The sequence below is a fragment of the Lepidochelys olivacea genome, assembly GCF_965140295.1.
Source record: "Lepidochelys olivacea isolate rLepOli2 genome assembly, chromosome: 5".
Lineage (NCBI taxonomy): Eukaryota > Metazoa > Chordata > Testudines > Cheloniidae > Lepidochelys > Lepidochelys olivacea.
In genome coordinates this window covers 14,052,536-14,072,366 of record NC_140415.1, presented here as the reverse complement: position 1 = coordinate 14,072,366, position 19,831 = coordinate 14,052,536, and the positions used below count along the sequence as shown (strand labels likewise).

Genomic DNA, 19,831 nt, shown 5'->3' with positions numbered 1-19,831 from the left:
GAGGAACTCTCTGAGTTGGCTTCTTAAATACCTTCATGCTGTTTCACATCTGATACTCCTTGATGAAACCTAGGAGCCTTCTCTTATAACAGGCTTATTCAAAGTGATACAAGCTACGAAAGTGAGATCTTGGAAGTGTTGCCATTTTCATAATGTAATAAACATACTGTAATGATAAATAATAATTAATAATAAATAGTGTGTAAAAAGCATGTCATAAAAACAAATTTTATATTTCCAAGATCACTGCTTTTATAATTTATACTCAGGTAAAGGAGTAAATCCCTGGAAATATTCATGTTTAGGAGGGGGTTCGCGAGACTTGACATTTTAGTGAAAGGGGTTCACCGGTTGTTAAAGTTTGGGAACCACTGACTTAGAGATACAGTCAGCAGGTGTCTGCAAGGTTCAGCTAAATGGGAACGACTTTCCAAGGGTTGACTCAACAGAGAGATGTACATCTTCAGTGAAACTGAGGACTTGCCTGCACCAGTCTAGTGAACAGTAAGCAATTAAATGTCTCCATATTGTGCTAGCAATGGTCCCCCATCATAGATGCACACTGTGTAAAATTCACCCCTCTGCAAAGGGTTGCATCAGGCCCAAGTTTTAAGTTGTGCGTAGAGAGAGGTAAATAGTGGTGTCCCCCAGGGGTCTGTACTGGGACCAGTCCTATTCAACATATTCATAAATGATCTGGAAAAAAGGGTAAACAGTGAGGTGGCAAAATTTGCAGATGATACAAAACTACTCAAGATAGTTAAGTCCCAGGCAGAGACTACAAAGAGCTACAAAAGGATCTCACAAAACTGGGTGACTGGACAACAAAATGGGAGATGAAATTTAATGATGATAAATGCAAAGTAATGCACTTTGGAAAACAATCCCAACTGTATGTATAAAATGATGGGGTCTAAATTAGCTGTTACCACTCAAGAAAGCGATCTTAGTCATCATAAAAAGAAAAGGAGTACTTGTGGCACCTTAGAGACTAACCAATTTATTTGAGCATGAGCTTTCGTGAGCTACAGCTCACTTCATCGGATGCATACCGTGGAAACTGCAGCAGACTTTATATGCACACAGAGATCATGAAACACAATACCTCCTCCCACCCCACTGTCTTGCTGGTAATAGCTTATCTAAAGTGGTCATCAAGTTGGCCCAACTTGATGATCTCTTTAGATAAGCTATTACCAGCAGGACAGTGGGGTGGGAGGAGGTATTGTTTCATGATCTCTGTGTGCATATAAAGTCTGCTGCAGTTTCCACGGTATGCATCCGATGAAGTGAGCTGTAGCTCACGAAAGCTCATGCTCAAATAAATTGGTTAGTCTCTAAGGTGCCACAAGTACTCCTTTTCTTTTTGCGAATACAGACTAACACGGCTGTTACTCTGAAATTAGTCATCATAGATAGTTCTCTGAAAACATCCACTCAATGTGCAGTGGCAGTCAAAAACATGAACAGAATGTTGGGAACCATTAGGAGAGGGATAGATAATAAGACAGAAAATATCATATTGCCTCTATATAAATCCATGGTATGCCCACATCTTGAATACAGCGTTCAGATGTGGTCGCCCTATCTCAAAAAAGATATATTGGAATTGGAAAGGGTTCAGAAAAGGACAACAAAAATGATTAAGGGTATGGAACAGCTTCCGTATGAGGAAAGATTAATAAGACTGGGACTTTTCAGCTTGGAAAAGAGACGACTAATGGGGGGATATGATAGAGGTCTATAAAATCATGACTGGTGTAGAGAAAGTAAATAAGGAAATGCTATTTACTCCTTCTCATAACACGAGAACTAGGGGTCACCAAATGAAATTAATAGGCAGCAGGTTTAAAACAAACAAAAGGAAGCATTTCTTCACACAACGCACAGTCACCCTGTGGAACTCTTTGCCAGAGGATTCTGTGAAGGCCAAGATTGTAACAGGGTTCAAAAAAGCGCTAGATAAATTCCTGGAGGATAGGTCCATCAATGGCTATTAGCCAGGATGGGCAGGGATGGTGTCACTAACCTCTGGTTGCCAGAAGCTGGGAACGAGCAGCAGGGAATGGATCACTTGATGATTACCTGTTCGTTCCCTCTGGGTCACCTGGCATTGGCCACTGTCAGAAGACAGGATAGTGGGCTAGATGGGCCTTTGGTCTGACCCAGTATGGCCATTCTTATGTTCTTATAGACTTGTGGTGACTGTTTGCATAGGGATGAATTCCACCCATTTGCAAAAAGTGATTAACAGCATTAAGGGTCAGATTTTCAATGCACAGCAAAATTTATGCAAATGTAGCTGTTAAACATTACATATTTGTGTAAAAAAAATATATTGCTCATGAATGTGGATGTCTACACATATACCCTTAGGTCTTTGTATGTGATTAGTCTGTTTTGAAAATTTGGTCCCAGAGGTTTAACCTAGACTGACACAAACAAAGAAATTAGAAGTTGAGATTGCTGCACATCAAAGAACTGTGGGTAATCTTTCACAGAGAAAGAAGTATCTAGTAAATGGAAGGGTTTCAGTTAATGTTCATCTTGTAAGTGCCAAACCTCCTTCCTACACAGTCATCAGCCTGGTGTTATTCAACACTTCCATGAGACAGGCTTCCCAAATATCCCTGCTTATCTAGATCAGTTTTGCAATTGAGGATCTATATTTTCCTTGAGTCTGTCGTAGACCCTGAGATTGTCCAACCTTTGGTTACTGTCATGACCCAGAAGATGATGATGGAACACTAAAGTGAAGCTGAAGGCCAAAATGATCAAACACATGCACCTGTGGTGAGACACCCATGGGAGTAGTTTGGTTTTTCAGAGATGCTGAGCTCCCCCTTCCAGCTAACTTCAGAGAGATTTCAGTGGAAGCTGGGGGTACTCAGTATTTCCAAAAGTAAGGCCACTTATTTTGGACCCCAAACTCTGGCCGAAGAAAACCTGACCATGTTTAAGAAATTATTTTCATGTTTTGGGATTACTGCTGTTATTCTCCATCCCTTTCTCTCCCCCACAAATTTTGAAGCATTATTTTGCTAATACACTGGTCTTTGCCATGAGACTTCCACTGAAGTCAGGCAAGAACATTTATCAGACCTGTATATAGTTTAGTAGCAATAGCTGGAGATCAATGTCCTTATCTGGCAAATGTGTAAACAAGTGCTTTTAACTTTAAGACTTGAGTAGTTCCATTCAGTTCAATGGGACCACTTTTGGGAGTAAAATTTAAACAAATGTGTAAGCGTTTGCAGAATTGGGGCCCAATTAGCTCTCTCCCCTCCCATCCCCCGGAATCCTCTTGTTTTGGCTGCACTTGCAGCAGACTACTATGGTCATTGATAATCAGCTAAATAGCATAACCTCCAAACCACAGTCTGAATGGATCACCTCTGTAATGCTTATAGGTTTTGAGGAATCAGAGTTCTGACGTTATTTCCTAAACTAGATCTCCCAGATTTCCTTCTCCATCCAATCAACTAGGAACACTTCCTTAATTTACAGCAAATGCAAAAATCACAAGGTTCAGTGTTTTATTGTTTTCATAAACAGGAATAGAAATGTGATCATGGCAGTTTATGCCATCTTTGTTTCCCAATGCCTGCTAGAAATATACTAAATGGTTACATAGCACTGCATGGATGTATTTACAGTGACAAGCTCTAACCTGTATTTTTAAGCCCTGTGTCAAAAATCTAGGGGTCTGTTCTCCATTCACTGGGATTGCCTGAATTCCATTATTGTTTAATTTTGTCAGAGTATTAGGGGAAGAATAACAACTCTTTAGGCCAAATTCTGATCACATCTGTGCAGCCCCATTGATATTGGCAAGGCTTCATCAGTACAATTAAGGTCAAAATATGGCCCTTTGTATTTAAAGTATTAGCATAAAATAGTGCAGCAAATAGCTGATGATTTCTTTAAATTCAGTGCAAAAATCTTTGTTAATATTTTGATTGAGAATTTAAACACGCAGTCAGTACATTTGAAGTTAAGCTTCCTACGGGAACTGTAAGCCATTTACATACAAGGATATTCTGTATTGTTACGTATGGTTTTAATCTTTATGGGCCAAATATATCCATGGTATAACTCCATTAACTTCAGGGGATTTGCATCATAGATTAATTTGGTTGAAAATATATGTACGTTATGGGTACTTTGGAAATCATCATTTGAATTTCTTGATTTTTTTTTGTTGTGCATCTAATGGTAGCATTGCATTAATTTAGTTGTCTGCACTGAATTTCCTTTTATATTGGAACAAGAAGAATATAGAGGAGAACTATTTGTTGCCTATTCAAATAAACACCCGGGCCAAATTCTGCTTATATTTTCACTGGTGTGTAACTGGAGTATTTTTACTAACTTCATTGGAGTTAGTCCAAATTTACAGTGTGTAACTGACTGCAGAATTTGACCAACTGCATTCATTTAACATAAAAGTCACGTAAACACACTGAACAAGTTTTATATGAATGTTCTCACATGTATAGGGTCATGTAATGTGAATATATTATCTGTGTATGTTTATTTCAATGGGCAGAACTCCAGAAGAGCATGGATATGTCTTTAGCTCCACACCTCATGATATTAAAAACAATTCTTGGAAACTAATGTTCCATGCGTGCACTGTATGATTTTCAAACACTTATAACTTTGCTCACTCTAAACCAGTGGCTCTCAAACTTTCCAGACTACTGGAAGGAGTCTGATTTGTCTTGCGTATCCACAAGTTTCACCTCACTTAAAAATGACTTACTTATAAAATCAAACATAAAAATACAAAAAGTGTTCCAGCACAAAGTTGCTTACTTTCTAATTTCTACCATGTAATTATAAAATATAAATCAATTGCAATATAAATATTGTACTTGCATTTCAGTGTATAATATATAGAGCAGTATAAACAAGTCATTGTCTCTGTAAAAAAAATTGTAGTTTGTACTGACTTTCCTAGTGCTTTTTCTGTAGCCTGTTGTAAAAATAGGCAAATATCTAGATGAGTTGATGTACCCACTGGAAGACCTCTGCATCCACCAGGGGCATAAGTACCCCTGGTTGAGAACCACTGTTCTAAACCAAAGTTGTTCAGGTCTGGTCATTGCTGACTAAGCAAGTGTTCAGTTGGAATTTTAAAAATACTGTAAGCATTTTGGGGACCAAAAAATCACCATTGAGCTGAGACCAAGCATGAGAGAGTTTAGCCTGAGGCATCATTTTTGGGAAAGTTGTTGTCAAGGAGATGAATCTAATTTTCAGATGCCAATTATTATCGCTTCCAAGACTTTCTAATGTAAATGACAATTGTGTCTTGATTGTTAAACAGTATTTGAAGCTCCTGCCTCATGTGCAGCTAATACTTACGTTGAATGCACGTTCTTTTGTCACACTTCTTGAATTACACTGTGAAATTGCAATGCAGAACACTTGATAGATAATAAATTGCTAAACCAATAACATTGGATGAACTGGAGTGACAAGTATCTTGAAGCCACATATCAGCCTTGAAGTGCCCTCTGCTGTTTCCATGTGATTACTGCACTTTATGGCAGCCAGGACACTTCATAGTTTTAAAGCTCTCCATTAAAAACGTCAATTAAAATAATGTTCATTCAATACGTTTAATTTTAATGTTTTTTCCACTATGGACTTATAAAGATTATTTTATGACTTCCTGACAGGCAGGTGCAAAATTACTAATTTCTGGAAAAATCGTGGGCCAAATTCAGCGCTCAGATACACGCTCTGCAAAGGGTATTGACTTTGGTGCGAGTAAGTGACTGCAGAATTTGGCCCAGTGTGGGTTTTTTTACAGCAGTTTGACCTCAGTGTGAGCTACAGCAACGGTTGATGAGAAAAGAGTTGATCAGCAGCAGGTTCCTTCACTATGTGCACTATAGCTAGTGGGAAATGTTCCAATCTGTTCGCTCCTTCTGCTGAGAAGAATCGAATCATCGCCTCTAATGAGAAACTGGATTTTAAAACATTGGATTCCTCTCCCTCGCCAAAACCTGACAAAGTCTAATAGTTATGTTTGGAGAAAGAATACATGCTTGAAGTAGAATACAATGGCTTCAGCCAGAATGGTCACCACACTTTACCCGATGGCCCATGAGAATGAAAATCTCCTGCTAGAAGGGTGGGGTAAATTCAGATCTACTGTAAATGGGTACAGCCCTGGTTTATAGTAGGTCTGATTTTGGTCCAACTTGACCAAACTGATGAGCATCTCCAGACTTCAAAAACTAACCAGCTACTCTCCTGAGCACCTGCTTGAGACTCGAGGTCCAACAAATCTGCTAATATGTTCTTCTGAGCAGTTGCATATTTATCTGTGCACCAGATGGGAAAAGCCTGGACAGCAATAAATGGTGGGCAACACCCCTGTGTTCCTGAGATGGACAGAGCACAGTGGTTCCCATCAAATGCTTCCATTTTTGTTTTGATTTGACTCTATCGTGGTTTCTGATCAACGTCTCTTATATTCTTGTATATTTTGTCTGTCAAATGCATCCTGCGGGTGAGGAGAACACCCTTCATACTGTCTTCCCATGTGTGGAACAAATCAAAGGTGACATTTTAGTCTGTTCAGGGCTACAGAAAAGGTTACTCTGTTGTTATCCTATGATTATAATTGAGCTCTCCAGAGGGTAACTAATAGACCCTTCTACACACTACAGTGTAATGCAGCATTGCTTTTAGAAAAGCTAGGAATGTAAACCATTCAAATGGTGACCTCACTTTCTATTTGGGTTTTATTTTAAAGGGACTCTGGCAAATCCCCCTCTCTCTGTTTGCTCAACTTTGGGCTAGTCACAAAGTTCAGATCCATAATTTGATCCAACTGGAATTTCCTCAAAGTTTAGGGGCATCCTTTCCGGGGCTGCATTTTGGAGCTCTCTCTCTTTCTGGCCTCTTTGAAGAACCGAGTAATCCAGTAGCTATTTGACTGCAGAATTGATGTCTACCTCTCAGTCCTGCCATTCATGCAGGTTTTTAAATGATCATGAGCCACCAGAAAATAAAATTCTGCCGAACAATTTGATTTTTTGAGGGCAGGAGACCACATTCCTCACTGAGTCCTTAATGTGCTACTGTAATGTTTAAAAAAACAAACACCAATGGGGTTGCATTAAAATTAAATAGCTCACAATTTATGTTGTATGAAGGATAGGCCCTTTGTACGACCATGGTGTTCAGTATATGTGTGTGAGTGTATCTAGTTGTATGTGAATGAGTCAGATTAGGGCCTGTCTGCCATTCAGAATTCTCTGGCTGCGAGTAGCAATGCAAATCAGTGTGTCAATAGCATTACCAGTTTGTTTCTTTGCCTAAAGTTTTTAGAATAGATTGACCTTGGCAAGGATATTAGAGGCAGAAATCAGTCTTACAGAGTGGCTCTGGATTCCTTGAGCCCAGGCCTGTTCTCGGCTGGTACTTATGTCCATTGATACCTAGCTGACTTTGTAAAAAGTGGCTTTGTGGGGTCCCATTGTCGTTTCTTGCTGATTTCCAAGTCAGATTTTCTCACTTTACAAATGAAAAGATGTTTCCCTGCCCTCCCCACATATACCTGCCGGTACTGCAAGCTCAGTTCTCTCCATCTCATGCATTATCACCAGTAATGGAGATACTGCAGGCCAAATTCTGTGTTTGATGACACTGTGCAGCACTGTTGTCTTCAGATTCTGCATTCATATGACCTCTTTGCAGAGAGACAAGTATAAAGAAGAGCAGAACTTGATCCCACAGTTGAGCTTAATTAACAGTTCTGGTGAATGAGCTGGAATAGAATCCAGCTCTCTCCCCGCAGAGTTGGTTTGGCTCTGCTGGGGTATAAAGCAGTAAAACTTCCTTTTCCTGCTGATGTCAGCATATAAGAGACTCAATACACACCACAAGCTGCTCTGTTGGGTTAGCAGGTGCCATTGTATCTAGTCTTTTGGTTGCTAATGGCCACTTTTTAGTAAACTGAACCTGTACCTGTGTCCGTGAATGTGCTATGTTAATAAGATGGAACAGTGCTCCTTTCCCAAGGTTTGGTAAATCCAGTCTCTAAAAGGATTTCATTTTGGAGTCAGTGGTTGTAAAAAGTAAAAATAAAGCAGGATAAACCGAATAGCTTTCCTTTTAGGTAATTTTGTAATAGGGTCATCAGGACTATTTTAATTGACTGAAAAATGGTTGTCCTGTGTATCCAGAGCCAGATTTCTAAAGGGGCCTGAAACTAACCGCTGCTCGTGCATGTTCACAAAATCACTTATGCATGCAATTTTGGTGCTCAATTATTTATACATATGAGAGAATACACATGCACCATACCTGATTGTCACTTTTTTGCACTTTGTGCAATCAATTTACACTAATATCCATGTACGTTACTACCCAGTCACAATGGAAGAGCTTGATACTCACTCTCCACAGTTGTTAAATGATTGCAGATTGCACAAGAAGGAAGACACTAGAGAATCACACCCTTCCAGTGCAAACCCATTTGCATTGAATTTATGCTGCAGTTAGCACATGCTAAATGGAGGTTTGTGAATGCATTCTTTTTTGGGTCGATCCGATCTGGTTTTATGCAAAAATACCACATGCATAAATAGAGGCTATGTTTTGAAAGTCTGGCTCTTAGAAGCAACTTTTGATGGGTGTATTAAACTACACATCTGTCTCTTTCCCTCTATGGATATTCTTTCTAGTAGGCTGCTTGTGTTGGCTAAACCATATTCGACTAATTTTATGTGTCTACCCACCTGGAGCAGTTTGGCTAAGCAGATTATTCAGATATAGAGTTAAAACAAGGGTGCTGGACAAATGGAGATTCCAACTTTCAACCACACGGGTAACGATTTCAAGTCAGTACAGTGAACCACGTGTATTTCACATAGGATGACAACACAATGATGGAGCTACTTTCAGTGGATGGTGCACAGAAACTCCTTTTCTGTCGCTGGTACCAGCGCACATTCTTGTGACGTAGGATATAAGGAACATACTGGATCTTCATGTCTGTTTGAAGATCGTTCCTGCTCTTCTTGTTATCTCTATCATGATCACCACTGCAAAAGCATAAAAACGGGGGACCCTGTTGTCAGAGAAGAGCATTAAACTCTGCTAATTCCACTGCAGCTGTGGAGACTTGAAATAGAATCTTCCAGAGAGGTGCGCAAAAGAAGATTTGGTACTGCCCTATAGCTGAACTCCTTCTGGAACAAAAGGGGGATTTCCCTCCTGGCCTACAGCTACATATTTTTAAAGGTAAAATGGACAGAACTCCACATGTGGAGAAAAAGCTTGTCATGCCAAATATATCCGAGAAATTACTTAAGAACAGTTAACTTGTAACAATATAAGCCTGTTATACTTGCGCGGTCTATAAAACCTTGGCGGATCTCCTGCATTCATGCCAGCCATCCAAGTGGATGTTGCTTGCTGGCAATTGCGTGTGTGACCAAGATTTCCACACCTTGTGGTGAGAGAACCGCAGTGAAACTATTTGTAAAACACTGCTTGTATTAGTGTGTGTGCGGCTCACATTCAGTTGAACAGCATTGGCTGTGAGTCACTCAAATGAGTAACCCAGTAAAATATATGTATATAATCCCTGTTTTGAAAGACTGCTAATTTACCAGCCTTACACTATATGCTGGAGATCCCTAGGTTCAAATAGTGCAGGGCCATTGGAAGGAGCAGATTCCACGGGGGAGAGCTCTCTACTGTGGTCAAGGCTCTGACAGCAGGACACCCCAGCAGCCCTCTCCTGTTCTGAAGGGAAATGGAGGCAGGACTAGCCATTTAAACATCTTGGCTTTAAAAATCATGAAGTTTTTAGGCCACCTCTTTCTGTTTTTCTTTCTCCCCTTTTGTACGTGTGCACTCCCCTCTCATGCTGTTCGCACCTGAGTGGGAGGGGAATACTTCTTGAGGGACCAGAGCTAAGAAGGCTCATGCATTTGTTCTCTCTAACATCTCGTTGTTGTAGCTCCTGGGCACCTTCTTGTAATGTCAGGCCACTTTCATTCAGACTGGCCTCCCTTCATTGGTGTTTCAAGGGTTACTCTTGAACTGTATCACAGTGGTAGCCATGTTAGTCTGTATCGGCAAAAAGAACAAGGAGTACTTGTGGCACCTTAGAGACTAACAGATTTATTTGAGCATAAGCTTTTGTGGGCTAAAACCCACTTCATCAGATGCATGTGTGGAAAATAGAGTAGGAAGATTACATACACACACACACACACACACACAGAACATAAAAAAATGTGTGTTGCCATACACACTATAACGAGAGTGATCAATTAAGGTGAGCTATTATCAGCAGGAGAAAAAAACCTTTTGTCGTGATAATCAGGATGGTCCACTTCCAACAGTTGAAAAGAAGGTGTGAGTAACAGTAGGGGGTGGGAAATAAACATGGGGAAATAGTTTTACTTTGTATAATGACCCATCCACTCCCAGTCTTTATTCAAGCCTAATTTAATGGTGTCCAGTTTGCGAATTAATTCCAATTCAGCAGTCTCTCATTGGAGTCTGTTTTTGAAGTTTTTTTGTTGTAACATTGTGACTTTTAGGTCTGTAATTGAGTGACCGGAGAGATTGAAGTGTTCTCCAACTGGTTTTTGAATGTTATAATTCTTGACGTCTGATTTGTGTCCATTTATTCTTTTACGTAGAGACTGTCTGGTTTGGCCAATGTACATGGCAGAGGGGCATTGCTGGCACATGATGGCATATATCACATTGGTAGATGTGCAGGTGAACAAGCCTCTGATAGTGTGGCTGTTGTGATTAGGTCCTATGATGATGTCCCCTGAATAGATATGTGGACAGAGTTGGCAATGGGCTTTGTTGCAAAGATAGGTTCCTGGGTTACTGTTTTTGTTGTGTGGAGTATGGCTGCTCGTGAGAATTACCAGGTCTCTCATTTACTCCCATATGTGGTTACAGAGCACATTTGATGATGGATAGCACTGAGGTATGGTAACTTACACAAGTACACTGGTACCCTGAGTATAATACAGATACTCTTGGATGCTGGGGGGTTCAGTGTAATGAAAACCAGAACAGGACCTTAAAATAATACAATTAGGGACAACTGAGATGGACAGATTTTAAAAAATAATTTCTTAGGTTAAACCTACAAAATGTATGTATGTGAGTGCAAATCCATGTCTTTCTTTGTCAAATATGCAGTTGCATATGCAAAATGGGTCATTGACCTCTTTCATACATTTGCACAGTTAGTTACCCCTTTTTGCTCATGCGACTTCAGGCTTTAGGCCTGACTGATCTATCTCACTTACACTGGTTTATTTGAAGATACTCCTGATTTACACTTGTGTAACTGAAAGCAAAAGCAGGTCACTCATGCAATTACCGGTTTGTGGCCCCAAATGGTTCATTTTGCAATCAAGATGAGGGCACGTCTGAACATTTAAGTCAGTGTCAAAAAATGGTAAATCTAAAGTAGTTTGGATTCCCAAACATGAAGAAATGTTGGGTGTGACAGAGTTTTGCTGTATTCTGTAGCCTACTCCATAAATCATTCCCAGCTCCAATATTTTCTTATATCTTTTTCTATGTTCTCCTTCCATTTTTCATTAGTTACTGATTCCAATGTAGGGCCTCTCAGTGGTATAAATCAAGGAGAAACTTATAAAGTCCAACGGGCTATGTTGATATAAATGAGTGGAGAATGAGACCCTGTCTTTTGTTTGTTCTTATTGTATAGGGGTAAATACTTTTGCCCACTTTATTATACAGCAGCTGCTTTTTGCTGCTAGGTTGGTTGGTTGGTTTTTCTAGATTACTGCTATAAATTTTTGTTTTTTAAAAAAACCCTCTCAGAACTTATATATTACATTGGTTTGCAAGATGTGGTGTGTTGTTTTTACTTTGTCTCTCCTTCACATTTGTCCCAACTGCTTAAAGATCTCATTGCTTTATTTCAAACCACTCTTGTCCTAAAATATTACAGTGAGGCAAAATAAATTAACTTCCAAGGAATCCATCATATTGAATGATCTGGCTTTGACACCTTATTATCAAATTCTTGGCTTACCGCAATGGCTTTGTCTCTGTGTCGTTGCAGATTCCCTATGCAGCAAGCTTGATCAGGAAAGAAAAGCTCGGCACACACCTCAGCAAAAGCTAAAAGGTGAACTTGTTAAAAAGGAACGTGTATTTTGGCAACTAACTCATCATATTTCTAATTACTGCCATTGCAAGTATTAAGAGATTCATTTTGTGAGGCAGAAGTGATGCTACCAGTACTAGCCTGAAAGCTCTGATTTTGGCTTAGTCAGTACTCTGGCCTGATGGTAACTATAGAGGGGTTCACCCATCATGCATGCGGTACATGTCCAGGATTTGGGTTTTCCGAGGGACAGCATGCTATAAATGCCAGGAAGGAGAAGGAAATGGATATAATGCTGTGGTGCACCTGATCTTTAAAGACTTCCCAAACTTACTCTTTTTTTTAAGTTTCAGAGTAGCAGCCGTGTTAGTCTGTATTCGCAAAAAGAAAAGGAATACTTGTGGCACCTTAGAGACTAACCAATTTATTTGATCATAAGCTTTCGTGAGCTACAGCTCAAATGAGCTGTAGCTCACGAAAGCTTATGCTCAAATAAATTGGTTAGTCTCTAAGGTGCCACAAGTACTCCTTTTCTTTTTTTAAAATAATTCGTATTTTCAGTGATGTCTTGCACCTGCTAATTTAACTCCACCATCTCCTCCTGATGTTGATGGCAATATTGACCACGTTTATGATTTTTCAACACCATTGCTGGGTTCTTCAGTGCTGTCTCTAATTGGCAGTCTTGTACATTCTATAGGCAGAGTAGAGAGGGATTTGGACTCAAAGGACCAGATCCTCAAAGGGACTTGGGTGCCTAAAGCCCAGATTTGGGAGCTTAAAGCCCAGATTTAGGCACTGCTGCGATCCCCAAAAGCCCCACTCAGCTACCACCTAACCCTGTGGGTGCCTAAACTCACTCGGTTCCTACATTTTTGCTGTAAAAGGTCCCCTAGGTGCCTAAGTTTCTGCCCCTGGGCATGCACACTGCTGCTTCAGGCCAGCTCCATAGAATCTATCTCATGCCTAAGCTCTGGTGCATTCCTCAAGCCAGGGGAAGATAGAGCAACACCTATCTCACCTGCAGGGCCTGAGCTGGTAGGTGTGCTCTGAGCATGTCTAATTCCACACAAAATGCATAGGGACTCCATTATAACCTCTAGTCCAGTACTCACCCAGGATGTGTGAGATCCCAGGTCAATTCCCCCACCTGGCTGCTGAGGAGACAGGATTTGGCCAGGGGGTTCAATCTCTCTACTCTGAGGTGAGTGCCACAACCACTGGACTCTAGTATATTCTGGTGTGGGTCTCCCTCAGTCTCTCTTGTAGAAGCTGTTCTTTAAATTAAATAGTTAAATATTAATTGGGCCACAGACAGAATGAGAATCGCTCTGTAGCCCAGCAAGAGGGGAGAAACCATTGGTCACATTCCTTGTCCTCATCAGGCAGATGAGGGAATCGAGCCAGGGCCCCCACCTCCCACATGAATACACTAGCCCCTCGGCTAATGGTTATGGGATGGGAGGCCTCCTTCTCCCACCCCCATGGTCATTTGGTGGGAAAAGGCCTAGGTGCTGAAGTCACCTGACTGCAGGAGAGGCGTTCCCGGTTGTGGATGGCAAGCAAAGAGAGGTGCCTCCCTGCAGCCCGGATTTAGGCGCCAGACTCCATGAGAGGGGCGGGGCTTAGGACACATCTCTCTCACTAACAGTTCCCGTTGGCTAGCTGAGGCAGCACCCCACCTAGCCTGCTGGCTTTTGAGAATCCCATTCTTTGGACCTGTCTCTTCCCCTGCGATGTATAAGGAACTTGAGCACCTAATTCAGGCTTTATTATATCCAGTGATTATTCTTACAGACCTGGGGCAAAGGCACTGCAGGAAGAATAACATTCCCAAAGTTCTGGGAGGATGAGGCAACTTTGGAGGTTCCATTACCAGGTGGTGGAAGCCCCTGACATTTTTGTTTCTCTTGTTTGTCTGGCAAAGCAAAGAAGGCTGGGAGGGGAGAGAGACAAAGCATATAGATGTGGCGGTGAGTTACCACGTCACAAACTCTGGATTGTGGCATCACTGAATAAATCCCTCAAAGGGAATAGGGAGATTAGAAAAGAGAGAGCTTCTATTTACACACCGTGATCATGGTAATCCTCACTGGGAAGGAATTATAGAGAAAGTCTGGGGCATTTGAACAAGGTTTTGATAACTTAGATTATTAAAGCTTGCCTGCACGTTGTTGGAAAAAAAACTGATTTAAAAATAAAAAACTTAGACATAAACAGAGAGAAGCTAGATTGATAACTAACATTCCCTGCCCCCAAACAATCGCATAGCTAGTTACACAGGTCAACATGACATTCAAATCATTCTATTTTACTCCATATAGGTTCTTCTACCACTCTCATTACCCTACTATCTGACTGCCTTCCAATAGATTCTGTATTAAATACCAATTTAAAATACAATTAAAACATATTCATAAATTTAATACTAAAAAAAAATCCCTAAGGTAGAGAGGGACCTCCTGTGGAGTAATTCAATAAAGTGTTGATCTAAAAGCAAAGCGTTTGTCTGAGCATGGCATTAGCTCTCTAATGCTCTTGTGCTAGAGGTCAGGTTTTCACACCCCGATATGCACCGCACAAAAGCTGTTGGCACCAGTGAGATGACAGTGGCATCACAACCAGCAATGCCTCACGTTTATGTGCGGAAAGAGCGAAGGATTGATGCATTTCTCATGCTGTTTTTGTTTTCAGTGACATCCCTGCAGACAACGGGGATTTCTCTAAGTAGACCCTAGTGCTTTTGAAAGATTAGTGGTTACTTAAATGCTAAGCTAAATCAGCCAAGCAGAGAATCACGACCATATTGTTAGAAGTAATTTCTGATTCTCAATGTGCTAAGCCAAAAGGAGTTGCCTCAAGGGGAAACGTGTGCACGCAAAAAATACGCCGAGGGAGGTAAAGAAACTTTGCATTGCTGAGCAGCCACAGGCTACTCAATTAATGCCTGATGTGAGTCACCCTTGAAGTATCATCTCTCCTTCCACTGCCAGCAGGTGTATTGTGAACATCCAGGGGAAGAAGCTTCTTGTAACAATGTTCAGCCTCCTTCCAATAAACCATATCATGGTTTTTAGAAAATGCTCTGTGTCTCTCAGCAAACCTTTGTGTGCTTGGCATTGCTGCTTCCTTCTGCTGCCTGACGTGGGATAATGCTTGTACTCTGTATTCTGATGGATTGACCACACTTTGTTAACTCTTTGCATTTCACCTTTAATGCGAGGATCTCAACATGCTTTACAAACATTAACTAGCTAATTCTCACAAAAATGCCTGTGAGATGGGTAACTTGTTATTTCTAGCCCCTTTAATAGATGGCATTAATTGCGGCACAAGAAAGGTGGTGGTTTGCCCAAGGTCACATAGAGAGCCAAGAATAGAACCAAAGAGTCCTGACTCCATTCTCCTCTTTTAACCACTAGATGACACCCTTGATGAAGAAGTACTCTTTTACCTGTTTCATTTGAATTTACTGTTATGAAATAAAAGTGATACATCCATTTTGTAAAATTGAGTAAAGAAATAAAAAAGTGCTACCATAGATAAACCCTCATGTTCACACTCTCTCTCTCTCTCTCTCTCAATAACAGAAGCACAGGATCCTCTGCAGCTGTTATCTTGTAAGATACAACCCACCACTCAGAAATCTGATTTGTATAAAGACTGAGAAATGGAAGGGCTTGGGAATTTAAAATGCAAACAAAAAAATTCAGGTTCCTGTGAGCCCAAGGACAAGTGACCTCAAAGCATCATGGACAACCATGTAAAATAGAATGTAGCAGCCATTTATTAGTAAAAACAAAAACAAAAAAATCAAAAAATGCCTGTCCTGGATCTTTTGGTGGTACCAAAGTTTAAGTCTCTGTGTTTTTAGAAGGACAACTGAACTTGACAGAGTCTGAGAAAATACTTTTGAAGCACATGGAGAAGCCGCGAAAGGAACTGCTAAACCTTTCAACGCCACAAACACTGGAAGCATCTGCAAGTTCATCTTTTGCTGTTGAATAGTGATTGTTTTATGGAAAGAAATGTGTGTCTTATCAGATGGGCCAGAATCACCTTTGACTGAATGGAAGGAAAAGCATTAGCCATACACAGTGCTTTTGAAAAGCAGACTGAAACTTCTAACGCCCCCTTCCTCCCGGCCCCCCTTCTCCTCCTCCTCCGGTACTTTGCCTGCTGTATGAATTAAGATTGTACTCTTCTGGAAATATTTTACAATTTAATATTGAGTGTAATTAAGAATATAATCACTTATCAAAAAAAAAGGTATTTAACTCTGTTGTAGTTTCTTTATCATTCATGTGGATAAAAAGTCTATAATAAAAAAAAAAGAAAACTGACATAATGTGCTTTGCTGTAGTTTCATGGTACATTGATTTGCTAATGAAAAGAACAGGAATTCTGTACATGGGGACTTTTCTTCAAGGAAATATTTTAGCTTGCAATCATTTAAGTGCATTTACTCTTAAAGTGGAAATCCATTTAAATGGTTATTAGAAAGTAAAGTTTGGCAGTGGATGAATGAAGTTACTGGAGATGTATGCTTTTTAAATGTGCTCTGCAGTTTTAGCTGAACTCTTCTCCCATTAGAGTCAACGGGAGTTTTACCATTTACATCAATGGAGTAGACTTAGGCCCGTTCTGGGGGCTTTTGAAATCACACCCATAGTCTGCTAACGTGTTTCCAAATTATATGCAATATGATTGCTTTAATGTTGTTGGGTAAAATTCACCCCCCCTTCAGGTGACCCACTTTAGGTCCTAGACACCATATGATCCTTCAGTGTAGAGGTTCCGGGGTGTGAAGGACCTTATATGCTCCCTCAGCACTGTTGTGAGTTTTGCCTTTGGTCCAGGCCTCACCCAGCTGAAGCTGTGTTGGTAAGTTGTAAAGAGGCTCAGGGCCAGACCAAAGTGGCATTAAGTGGAAAGAAGTGGAAAGAAGGCACTCTGATGGAGGTGCAAACTGCAGAGGCTGCAGGTCCCATTGCATGCTGGGACCTGTAGCTTCTGCAGGATGTCTCTCTTCTAACAAAATTGAAGGTGTCCATTAGTTATGTAGTAGAACTCCCTTTAACCCTCAGGTTGTGCTTTTGACCACCCTTGTTTTAGAGTTGGATGAGCATCATTGTATCAATAAGGAAGCTTATCCAGTTAGAAGAGGAACCCTTGCAGTTTCTAAATGGGGAGCTAATTGTCAGAGCTGCTGAGTGCTGTGACAGACCCAGACCAGTGGGATACAGGAATCTGGTAGAAGGCAAATATATTGGCCACTGGATAAACAGTTTTCTGTTCCCTGAGTGACCAGAGCAGGGGCTGCCCTAAAGCAATTGGGAACCTGCTAGAACCATTTAAGTCAGGCAAGCTAATCAAGACACCTGAAGCCAATTAAGAACTTTCTAGAATCAATTATGGCAGGCTGGCTAATCTGGACACCTGATTTAAAAAAGACCTCCCATCAGTTAGTATGGGAGTGTGCAAGGAGCAGGGATGCTTCTGGAGGACTGAAGAGTTCAAGCGTGATCAGGCTTCAGGAGGAAGATCCTGCAGTGAGGATAAAGAAGGTGCTGGGGGAAGGCCATGGGGAAGTAGCCCAGGGAGTTGTAGCTGTCACACAGCTGATACAGGGGAACATTGTGGACAGCTGCTATCCACAGGGCACTGGGCTGGAACTCGGTGTAGAGGGTGGGCCCGGATTCCCCCCATCCCCTCAACTCCTGATCGGACACAGGAGGAGTTGATCTGGTCTGTGAGAAACACCAGAAGGGAAGGTCTAAATTGGAAAGAGATCTGGCCTGTCCCCAACCCACTAGGTGGGAGACAGAGGGATTGTTCTCTCTTTCCCCCATGCTGGCCAGTGATGAGGTTAGCTGAGTGGACGGCAGGTTTGAGCCACTAGCAAAAGTGGCCAAACTGAGGGCTGCCGTGAATCTCTGAGGCAAGGAAATCCGCCAATAAGCACAGGACCCACCAAGGCAGAGGAGGAACTTTGTCACAGTGCCCACAGCTCCTATTGACTCCCCACAAGCAGATACTAAAGTTGTAGTCTTTTTAAAAGAAAAAGCATTTATCCTGTAACCCAAGAAAATAGGTATGCCCTCTGCTTTGCAAGCTGCGTTGTGAAAACACTGCTCATGTTCACTCCAAATGCACTGTACATCAAGAACTGAATTGCCAACAGGATGCAAAGAACAGTTAGGTTCTGTGCACCCGCTTTGCTGGATCATAGAATCTGGCCACACCTGGTTGTGTGAGAATCGTTCTATAAATATGACTAAATGATATCTACAATCTGAAGCAGAACACTAAAGTCTCATTACTGGGAATACTATCTAAAACAAGCCTATAAGATTTGCCATACCACAACAGACCAACAGATTCCTCAAAGGAATGCAAAAAATCTTGTAAAACACCTGGCCAGTGGCAGATGAGGGAATACTTTTTCCCGAGTCCAATTCCTGATCTCTTTAGACATTAAAATCATATTTCTTTGATTTGCTAGACTTGATCAAAGATTTTGATGTCATACCTTGGCACTGTTGTTCCAGTTACTGACCATGTGTTGTGGCTTTAGGATTCTTCATAGTCACGGTGACAGGGTCCTATGGGGTTCTGGGGAGGTGGGCGGGCGCAAGCCCACCCACGGCTAAAGGACCCTCTCGCAGCCTGTGGAGAGGATCCATTGAGCCCAGGAACTCAAATGATTACAGGGCACAACAGAAAATATAACAAGGGCAAGTGTGAAGGGTTGTGGAACCAAGATGGAATATAGGCTGGCCCACCAGGGTTCCTCACCCTCAATAGGTGGCAATAAGTCCCGCCACTTAGCATTGGGGCGGGACATGAGGGTGAGGAAATGAAGAGTATGGTGCACGAGTGTGTCACACTGTGCCAAGGGCACATCTGTAAAGTGAACCAGCTGCAGGTCATGCAGCCAGCTCAGGTTGTGTGGGTGGGGTGACCGGGGGGGGGGGGGTGCTCATGGGATAGGGGCCTTATGAAAAGGTCCAGAGGGTGTGGGGTGGGTGGGGAGCACCCTCCCGCAGGACCCACTCAAAGTAAACCCAAGCAGCAGGTGATAAAGCCGCCCTCACCTGGAGTACACGCTGGGGAATAGGAAGGGTGGAGAGCCCCATGCACTGAGCGAGTGTCGGGGGATCCACCCAGTCTCCCCAGTCATAGTCCAGGAGGTCTCCGATTCTGGTGACTGCTGCCAGGACCAACCTCTGGCAGACCAAGGGCAACTCTGCCACCTGCACACTGAGTTGGGGATTGTGTACTAGAGGCTCCATGAGGAGACTACCCCCTCGGCGGCCGCCATGGACCTGGTCGCCAAAACTAGCTTCAAGGCCCAGAGGGGGTCCTGGTAGAAGACCGGCAGCCTGGAGAGGTCTCGCGGAAGACCTCTCGAATGGAGATAAAGCAGCTGCCAGTCATAAGGGAGCCCTCAGAGGCAGTAAAGGAAGGCGTGCACCAACGTGCTCCAGGCTGGACTACCTGCACCATAAAGGAGTCTTTGCAGAGCCTGGAGGTGGAAGACGTGGACCTGGCAGAGACCCAGTGCAGTCCTGGCCAGAAGAACTGTAGAGCCAACCTCTGGAGCTCGGACAGAATCCCCAGGGCCGGGCTCAGGGTGTTGAGCTGATGCCAGAGCATGGACAGGACTAGGATAAGCACCTGTGC

General features: G+C 42.0%; 1 protein-coding gene across 3 annotated transcripts in view; it reads left to right on the top strand.

Annotated features, from left to right (window-relative positions):
- SKOR2 (SKI family transcriptional corepressor 2) overlaps nucleotides 1-16,416 on the top strand; it is a 51,571-nt gene extending 35,155 nt beyond the window's left edge. For all 3 annotated transcript variants that reach the window (XM_084629754.1, XM_084629753.1, XM_084629752.1), the window contains 2 exons: nucleotides 12,101-12,166; nucleotides 15,736-16,416. In XM_084629754.1, the coding sequence (XP_084485880.1) occupies nucleotides 12,101-12,163 (63 nt within the window). In that variant the 3' untranslated portion in view covers nucleotides 12,164-12,166; nucleotides 15,736-16,416. The remainder of the gene's footprint in view (nucleotides 1-12,100; nucleotides 12,167-15,735) is intronic.
- The last annotated feature ends 3,415 nt before the right edge of the window (nucleotides 16,417-19,831 follow it).